The sequence below is a fragment of the Dermochelys coriacea genome, chromosome 5 (genome assembly GCF_009764565.3).
Source record: "Dermochelys coriacea isolate rDerCor1 chromosome 5, rDerCor1.pri.v4, whole genome shotgun sequence".
Taxonomy (NCBI): domain Eukaryota; kingdom Metazoa; phylum Chordata; order Testudines; family Dermochelyidae; genus Dermochelys; species Dermochelys coriacea.
In genome coordinates, this window is record NC_050072.1 from 99,174,171 (window position 1) to 99,184,571 (window position 10,401).

At 39.5% G+C, this 10,401-nt stretch overlaps 1 protein-coding gene across 1 annotated transcript in view; it reads right to left on the minus strand.

Annotated features, from left to right (window-relative positions):
• The window catches only part of TMC1 (transmembrane channel like 1), a 77,847-nt gene extending 69,870 nt beyond the window's left edge, over positions 1 to 7,977 (minus strand). The window contains exon 1 of the mRNA XM_043515470.1: positions 7,915 to 7,977. Coding sequence (XP_043371405.1) covers positions 7,915 to 7,954 — 40 coding nt within the window. The 5' untranslated portion in view covers positions 7,955 to 7,977. The remainder of the gene's footprint in view (positions 1 to 7,914) is intronic.
• Between the last annotated feature and the right edge of the window lie 2,424 nt (positions 7,978 to 10,401).

Here is a 10,401-nt window from a genome sequence, read left to right on the forward strand (position 1 = left end):
TTTTAGCCTTCATCCTCAATGCAAAGTGGTGAGGTTACCAACCAAAGACTCAGTCAAGTTTTAGCCTATAGCCCCAGTCAGGTTAGCTAGCTTGGGCTGAAAGCTCCGCCAAACTCAAGTGAGAGGGATTTGTGTGTGGATGGAATGCAGGGTTGGGGCAACACCCAAGTAAAAGGCTGAGTTAATGCTGCAGTGAAGCCTGACTCATAGATGACAATAGACTGCTCAGAGGAAAAGCTGGAAACTTCTCACTTTGATGGCCACAAGTGGAGCACTCCATGAGATATAGAGACAGATTGTGTGTGGGGTGGCCATTCAGTGGCCTTGTTCACCCATGTCACTCTGCCCTCATAAACCTGAGATTTAGAACTGTAGGTACTGATAAATTCCTACCTCATCCATTCTGCCATTGACTTTTGCACTTGATGATATGTTGTGCAGCTGAAATGGGAGGAGTAGAGGGAAGCATTCCTATTTAATTTTTGTTTTCTAGCTCAGTCTATTTTTTCTTACTGACAAACTTTCCCTGCGGTCTTGTTCTCAATTGAACAATTGAAATTGAAATTGGAACCGGTAGCAATGTTGCTGACACTGATTACCATGAAAGGCACATGTTCCAAAGTCTGGTGCTCTTTGGCTGCAGCTCCTCTCCTGATACTTTCAATTATCATTGAACTGTAGCTGTTGATACTGTCTACTCAGCAACATACAATACCGAGTTACAATCCAATAGCACCATCCTAATAAATAACGATGCAGCATGCAAATGTTCCTCAGAACTAATCCATAAAATATGGTCCAGTTGTGTAACACTGTTGGCTGGCAACTGTTCAACAATTGCCTGTATTCACCCTGGAGGAGGATGCATTTCAGTAATAGGTAAAGTGTTTTGTATGTAGTTTGGAAAATGCTGTAAGATTCTTCAGGATAAAGGGTGAAATAAAAAATGAATAATAAGACTTTATTATTTAATCATTAAGACAATATACTGAAGTACAGACAGACTTGCAAGTAATTACCTGGAGTCAAATGCCCAGCCTACCTGTGACAGGCTCCTCTGAAGGGAATGAGCCAACCCTGCTCCACCTGGGTGTTGTTAATTGCCTATGTAGCTAGAAGGCAGTTAATTAAGTAAGGAGCCAAATAAAATGCTTAGGAGATCTCAGCTGATAAAAGCTTCTGAGGAGAAAGGAAGCTCTAAAGGAGGAGAACACCTATAGACCCTGAACTAGACAACAGCTATCCAGACAAGGAAAGCCTGAGAAAGACCATGAACAAGCTGGGGAATCCTGAGGCCTTAGAACACAAGAAGCTGCTTCTAGAACTTAGAGAATTTTGCTTTAGGACTTTTAAGTTTTATCTGGGCTCTGAGGTAAGAACCCTGGTGTAAGTGTTCCTTTCCGAAAGTTTTATTAAAGGAAGATGTACTGCGGTAGAGTTTTTGGCTTCTCCCTTGTCAGGCTGTTTTAGTGACTCTTGTTACCCCGTTAAGTGGTGGAAACTGAGACAAGCCATAGCAGAGTCTCACTCCTCAATGAGGGAGTAGTCAGGAGGCCCCAGTACCCCTTCTACATCTGGACCTGGTCAGTAGATCTGATGATGTAGGTGGATCTCTTTCACTAGAAACTAGTGAAATTCTCTCTCCAATGCCAAAAAGATAGTCATCTATACCTCAGAAGATCTACATCCAGTTGCTTAAAAAAAAATCTGAAATTCTCTTTACATTCTTCTCTGCCCCTTGAATAATAGACTAATGTTCAAAATAAGTAGTCCCAGAGATCCTAAATACCTCACCACAACTCCATCCACTCACAACCCTCCCTGCAACCCAACCCTGGGGAAACCACTAGAGCTTGATGATGACCTGAAGGGGCCAAGTTATGCTAAGCTCAATTATCCCTCCCCTAGGATGCTCTGCTAGCAACCCTATCTCATTTAACCAGGGAACTGTCAGTGGAAGCATCGCATCTGCTATAGTGTAGCATATGGGGAGAGATGAAGTCCTTCAAATAGCCAAGATCCAATCTACAGAAATCAAGAGATTTCTTGCTGTTTTAAGCAAACATCTCACCTCTACTTAATTATAGATCATACTGCAAATTTAATGCACATTGAGAAGTTCCAGTTTTCTTTACCATTTTAGTATATTGTCAGATTTTGCTTGTCAGCAGTTTGATGTGACCTTATATGTGAAGCTGATGAGATTACTTCAAAACTCTAGAAGGCTGATACAGGAACTCTGCAACCCTCACTTGCCTTCACTGTCTTTTTTTTTTTTTTCTTTTTCCAGGCTACATTTCAAATGTGCTAAGGGGTGCTGGTTAAATAGACTGTTTATACAGGTCCAAAATGTCATCACTACATACATTTAATGAGGTTCAGTTTTTAATGACCAGGCTCAGATAACTAAAGTAAGATTTTTCTTTCTCCCCCCCCCCCCCCCCAACTGCCTAGTTGTCAGTCATGTGCCTTATTATTATCCATTCCCTACACCACGCTTTCACTGAAGAGGATTTTTTCCCTGACAACATGCAACCTCCTCAACATCTGAAAGTTATAAACAGGAACATGTAGGAAGTAAATGAGGGAGGGACACATTCTTTCAACTCTGTTCAGCTCCGCAGGGTGGCAATTGGTTTCTGTTGGTAGAATGAAGAAGTGGTAAATGTTTTGCCAAAACAATAGGAACTGTTCTGGCTAAATTGGGAGGGTTGGCATCTTGTCATGCACTTGTATGATATCCTATAATCTGGCTGGCTGCTTCCAGTTTCCTACTACTCTGTACTTGTACATCACCGGCTTCATTTGTTGCCCTTTAAGTTTAGGGCAAGACTTAAAACTCCTATTTCAGGCAAAGCTCCCTTTCAGCTCAAGGGTTGATAAGCCTGTTGCAGGGCTGCAGAATCAAGCCCTTATTATTCTCCCTTGCCATTAAAACCCAAGCTGAGGAGGGGAGGAAACTTCAATAAAAAAAATCCTTCAGAGTTCCTCCCTCCCCCATCTTGTCCCATCATGGGAAGCACAGGGTTTGTCCTTCTCCAAGCCCTGTGGACCCATCAGAATCCTCATGGCTCCTGGGCCTGCTTTACAATGAAACGTTCTGCATAGCATCGCCAATATCAAGGTTATGCTCAGCCCTATCATTAGACAGGCCATACTGACTTTGTTTTGAATGCATGCAGGGGGGCTAGGAGATTAAAACCTGTTTATATATGTGAAGTATAAGTCAGTGCCCTGCTAACAAGGGTTTCGGTTCAGAGCACTCCTGCTGAATTTGGGACAAGTTCAGATCCGCATGTGAGTTTTGCCTGTCCAGCCCATGTCTCCTGAGCAGATGGGTAGGCAGAAGGATGGTGTGACAGCCTTGCTTGCATCATGCTCATAAATACCCAGAACAGAAAACCACTCATTGCTTAGGAGTTGTGTGTTTTTTTTGGTTTTTAATTAGGCCCCTACCTGAGAATCTAGGGTTTTGCTGCAAAACACCTGGTACTATGTGGAGAGCAGGATGCAAGCTTATACATTTTTCTTGATCAGGTCAGGAAGAAAGAATTAAAAAAAAAAATAGAGGAACTAGCCAACGTTGTTCAGAATAGCTCCATTGAAGCCTTTGACTTCTGTGGAGCTGTGCTAACTTATACCAGCAGAGGAGCTGGCCTATGGTGCTTTACAATTTGTAAAGTAGAATTTGGGGTCTGTGAAGCCTGCAGAACTCCTTAAACTACGCACGTAAGACGAGAACTAGAACAGGTTACATCTGTATTCCTTCCTATTTCTGTTAACACTTTGTCAATTGAGCAGATTGATGTAGGGTCATTTCCCATTCTCATTGCAATCTTTGTCCTAAGACTGTAGGAGCAAAATATTAATGCCCAGTATTGTCTATGAAAACTGGGAATGTAGTAAATTGTATGTCTCTGACCTTTACAGTTTCCAAAGTGTGACTTCTCATCTTATTCCCATTCTCCCATTTACAGCATTGGTAATGAGAAGAACAGGTGGACCTGCTAGCTACTGAAAAGAAAGATTCTGTACAAGTTCCAAGTCTAGTGTACATAAAACAGACCTGGTCCCAATCCTACCACCCAATGCCTCACTATTATCATGGTCATCTCCATCCACTTCCAGGCCCTGAAGAGAGAACTCTGGATCAATTAGATGAGTGGGCTGGCCAGGACTGAGGGGAGGGGCTGCACTTATCCTCTAGAGATCAGGAAAGATAGATTGTGAGACCCTGGGTTGCATTACCTTTCTTCTGGGGCTCCTCCATTAAGGAGATGCACTCATGCTGAGTATTGCCTAAAGTAATCCCACTGGGTGACACTTCCCAGGAGTACTCAGGGCTGTGAGGCAACCCAGTACCACCTGCCGTTAGTGTGAGAGCCTTCACTCTGCCTGCCATGAGTCAGCCTACCTGACTCCACGGGCCATGGCCAACACAAAGTCTAGGTCTACACAAGCCCCACTCTCTCTCTACAGGTTACTGATAGGCAACTCCAACTCTGAGCCCTCCGAGCATCTCCCTGAAGCGTCCAGCTCCTGTTCCACTGGAGGCCTGCAGTATTCACTGTTGCTGTCCTGCCAAAGAAGTAGTACGCCCTGGCTTACCAGTTATACCTCACATCACTGCTCTGCTTGGCACACAGCACTTAGAGATGTTTATAGTGAAAACCAAGAAAAGCTTAACAAAGTGTAGTAATTCAAGTGATAGCAAATAGAAGTATTGGAAACAAATGGTTACATATAAAATCATAACATGCATTCTAGAACTTAGACTTATTTAACTAGATCTTTTCATATCTTATAGAGCAATGCTCACCCAAGTCCTGCCAGTGTTTTACAGTCAGGCTTTGCTGTGACCGCCATTGATAAGATACACGCTATTGTTAACTTGCTTCCTCAGTGGAGGATCCAGGGTTTACTTCTGCAACCCCACTTATACCCCCAACAACCCGTTGTCTATATTCATAACCAGGATCCCCTTGTGTTTGTTTTTTCATTTAAACTTCCTCTCTTGGGGGGGTGGGGGGAATTTCAATCTCTTGATTAACATTTGGCTCAGTATGCACAGATGACCAGACAGAGAGAGAAGCATCTGTTACCTCCAGGTTGAAAGGAACTTGGCTGAGACATGTCCCATTCTGATGACATGCCTGAATTTAGGAATATAATTTCCAGTATTGATACATAATCATACATCACTGCAAAATGTATGGATGGATGATGACAAGCAGATTACTGGCTGCAGAGTCCTCATACGCCCCCCTCGAGTGAATTATTAAGCATATATCTGACCCAGGGAATCCCTGCTAAACTCTGTGCACCCTCCTTTCTCCTCTGCCAGTTAGCACTAAGAGGTTCCTGGGCCACAATTGGTAAGCATGGCAGAATTGAGCCCTGTGTGGCTTGGTGAGGGCCATGCACCAAATCGATCAAAAAGCTGGCAATAGAAGATATGAGTCCTGACTCCCATGCCCCTGCTTGGTCCACCAGACAATGTTCAGGAGTCCACCTATTTCCACACCTCTTACTGATCATTTCACATCATGCAACATGTCAGCAAATGATTGTGTTGCACCATCCTGAAAATGCCCCAGATATGATGCATCTGCCAAACATTTGAGAAAATGCTACACTTTTCTAAATTGTATGGATGTGATATCACTGATTAGACTTGTCTGAAGCATTGCTGCTCATGGAAAGAGGTGGGTCAGGTGTCTTATACCTAGCTTTGAAAGGTTAGATTTTTATCAGTAGGTCCTGGTAAACTTCTATTTCACCATACACATACAAACCAATGAAAAAATATTTCTGTCGGTGGTGATGATGATGATGATGATGATAGAAGTTTACAGATAGGCAAAATAAGAAAAACGCTGCTTGGGAACTTCTTAGAGTCAAAATCCAGTGATCTAGACTAGTGAATTAGGCTTATGGGCTAGTGAATGAATAGTTTAAAAAAAAGGCATGCTTTGTTGAGTTAAGGATATATACTTTTCATATTTAGACTTGTGATGTTGACAATTTGTGGTTTAAAGCTTTAACTTCTTGAATCTCAACATCTGCTGTCACTAAATATTTGTCTGACACCCCGCCATAATTTCCTGCAACTGTGAACATTTAAATAGATAAAAATTTTAAAAAACTTTAAAATAATGAACGTATCCATCAACATTATAAAAATAATATTGAATTTTGCTAAACCTATTTATATCAAATTGTTTCTGACAGAAATTCATTCAGACTGATAAAATACCATGACTGATAACTATGAAACAGATTGTTACCAAATTCATTTGGTCCAGCAATAATATAATACAATTTACCTTTTTATAGCAATAAAATTAGAGATGAGCCTGAACCCAAACACCAGAATCAAACATCCTGAGCCCTTGAGGGAGTATGAAATCCAACCATGGAGCATTTCTCAGAGGCTTCCTATATATTTATAATAAGCTGAACTGAAGCTCCGGAACTAAACACAACCTAACTCTGGGTATTTAAAATCCACATCCAGACCTAAATTTAGCAGCATGAGCCCATCTCTAAATAGAGTCAAGATAATTTCGCTATGCCAAATGGATTTTCATATAAATTGTGAAGTGAACATTATATATTACTAATAAAATCTGATGTAAAATCTACCTAAAGTTTAATTATGGTCCTGTTATCCAGTGCAGAAAAGAGACTAATTCTGGTAAGAATCACTTTTTTTGACAGATGCTAACATAACTGAATTATTAGTCCAATATCTAGACCCAAAGGGAAAATGCTGGCAGCTGACTAGCTAGCTAGCTGGTTTAAAATTTAGTGCAGTATCCATTTCCTACAAATATGGGTGATTGCTGTAGTCCATTTTTGTCCAAGTAAGACATTATTAAAGATGAACAAACACCCACAGAAGTCACTAAGAATTCTAATTGAGTAAAGCCTGAGTGAGGACATCAGAATTTGTCCCATACTAAAACTAGATTCCACTGATGCGTAACAATTTAGAGTCCCCACGAGCACTCTGAAAATTATATAAATCAATAAAAGAGGGGGAAAAAAGACTGGAAAAAATGTATGTGAAGGTATTTGGAGAGGAGGAGAGAGGATTTCAGAATATAACTCCAAATTACTTCTTTTAGAGCCCTATCCTGCAAAGTGCTGAGCAGTTCTTTGAACTGCTGGTTATAAAAGTAGAATTTACTGCATTATTTCTGAACAACATGAGTTTGCTAAAAATTTGTTTTGTGGTATCACCATGATCCTTAATGAGACTTGATGAATTCCTGTTGAAAGCAATTTGATATAAGACCCCTGACACACCTTCTTCCAGGAGAAAAATCAAATATTTCATGCCCACTACATTTAGAAAACTGCAGCATTGCCCATGAGAGAAATGTACATGTCACACCTTCAGAAGCTGCTCAATACTTTGCAGGATCTAGTCTTTAAATAATTACAGTCCTAGAAAAACCATTTCTAATATCCAACACATAATGATGCAGCAACAACATGGAAATACTACTAAAGGCTTTTATGATTAATAATGTGTACTACATTTCATATTAAATACTGAAGCAACTGGGATTTTTGCCTGAGTATGAACTGCAAGAGGCACCGAAAATTCTTTGTTTTCTTCAGCTGTCCCATCTGTTGATAGAATTGTGGGTCAAGCAATTGTGGTTGTTGCATTGTTTTGATATATGTGCTAATGGAAAAACTAATTGACCTCTTATAAGAAGTAAACTAAAAGCAAAGGTGCTTTCAAGTAAAATACATTTTTAAACAGATAGTGAATTACACTTTGAAGGTAAAGTTCTACCAGGAAGAATGAGGGGGAAATAGTTTCAAGCAATCTTGCAGAATGTTGAGCTGTATACAATAAGTGAATACATGTATAAGATGTATAATTATATTTGTAATTACCAGCACTCTCAATGGTGGTTGGCTTTTCGTGTCTAGGCATCGTGACTGTATTTCACAGGGCTGCTCTAGCTGCTGCCTGTACAGGAGATTGCTTGAAGGATAAGTAGTTCAAGATAAAGTGTCTAGCATATCAACCGAGTTTTGCCTGTCAGTGAAAAGGAGGCGCTTTCATGGACTGAAACATAAGAAGGTATTAATTTCCCAAGTGATTAACTTTTCATGAATGTTTAGTTTACCATTTAGGGTTGGAGTACCAGGGTCAAAAGGAAGGGAGAACTTGTTTGCATGGTGGTTGGTTGGTTGGTTTTGTTTTTTCCTTTTTAAATTTGAAAAGGAACAGCAATTCTTTTGGAATATACACTCCTACAGAAGCTAGCACAGTTGTTTAAATGATTAAGTGCTTTGCTAAATCAGGACCTCATGCTTTGTCTAAACAGGAAAGTTTTGCCAATATAGTTATAATTCACCCCCATGGATGTTCTTATTCTGGTATAGAGTGACTTTTTTGGTCCACATTAAACCTCTTCCTAAGCAACATAACCTAAACCAAAAAAAAAGTATTCTTGTACCAGAATAAGAGTCTATGATGGGGGAGGGGAGAGCTTATAATGGTTTATTAGTTTAAATTCATAGCTTAGTTTATATTGAAAAAGCTTTTCCATGTAGACATGGAATATAACTAAGTAGCCTGATTTTCAGTAGTGCTGGAACTAACAGTGCTGGGGGTGCTGCCATACCTCTTGGCTTGAAGTAGTAATAACAAACACCAAATATATGGTTTCCATGGTTTCTATCAGCAGCACCCCCACTATAAAAATTGTTCCAGCATCCCTGTTGATTTCTCAAAGATGTTGAGCGTCCATGAGCTCCTAAGTACATCTGAAAATTAGGCCACAGATTTAGATCCCTGAATATGGATTCTTAGGATCCTCTTTGAAAATCTTGGCGTCTGCAATTAATAGCTAAGTACTTCTTAAAATTCTTATTACACCTCCAAACATTTCTTGACAAAGCATTAGAAGAAAAGAAGCAAAAAAGAAACTCTCCCAATACAAGTGTCCAAAGGCTAGGATAACAGCAATAGAGTTCACCTTTGAAATATATTTGCTGCTGCTTTTAATGCAACCTTTTACTGCCTGGAAATAAATAATTAAGGGAACTATACATTTACTGCTGCCCTAGTATTGTTTAACATTTAGAGTGCATTAGCACCTAAAGTCTTCAGCCAGGTTGGATCCCACTGTACGATGACTAACACAGATATAAGAAATGACAATTTCTGCCCCAAAGTGTTTAAAATCTAAATCATTCTTCATTCATACTCACCCTTCCTTCATTTTGTCCCTAACGTTTTCAAAAATATATACACAGCTCAAAATAAGAACTTGCTGGAAACTGATTCCTTGAAGAGGAAATAGGATTTTGACTTCTGCATATATTTTTTGCAAATTGTAGGGGCAAAGTTATATTTGGGTGGGTGGTGTAAACCAGGTGACTTGATAGTGAATGATGGAGGGTGATATGGCAATGAAAACTGGCTGGATCCCTTCCCAGTTCATCTCCCTTGCTTGTCCATTATCTTGAGGTTGCGTGTTGATTTGGGGTTTTCATTTTATTTGGTTTATGGAAGTTGTGGAATTTTTCAAAAGAGATTAACAATTGATGTGTGGTGTTTGGATTCCATTGCAACATAATTTAATAACAAAATATGTAAAGATGTTCAGTTTAAATTCCAATCAGGCCATTAATCCTCAGCAATATAAATGCCCCCAGTCAAAACGATTAATTCTGCATTTATAACCATAAGAATTCTCTCTTTATGACACTTACATCACTCCTGAACATTTGTCTAAAATTAGCTTCTTGAACTATTTTCACTTAACGTATTGCAATTTAAAATTCATCATAGGGAAAACATAGCTTCTCATGATTTTTATGTGATTAGGAAAAGATTTCCCATCTATCTATATTTCATATCATGGAAAATTAAATTTCATATGAGATGAGCCAGAGAAACATTTTTCAGAGTAGCAGCCGTGTTAGTCTGTATTCGCAAAAAGAAAAGGAGTACTTGTGGCACCTTAGAGACTAACAAAGTTATTTGAGCATAAGCATGCATCCGATGAAGTGAGCTGTAGCTCACGAAAGCTTATGCTCAAATAACTTTGTTAGTCTCTAAGGTGCCACAAGTACTCCTTTTCTTTTTAGGGAAACATTTGTTGGTCAGAAAAGAATCTATCCCTATATTTCGATCCCAGATACCCAGTGTAAATCCAGAATAATTCCATGTCCAACCACCCTCATTTTTTAAAAAACTGTAAAGGGAATAACAGTACAAAAAGTCTTGAAATTACCCTGTGGGTTTAATTTCATATTTTCTTACTTTAAAGGAATCATGAACATGACAGTCAAATTCATGACACTGCAGGCATTTAAGAGAAGCTGTAGGCATTTAAGCAAAGCATTATAATTGTTCATGTTTTAATT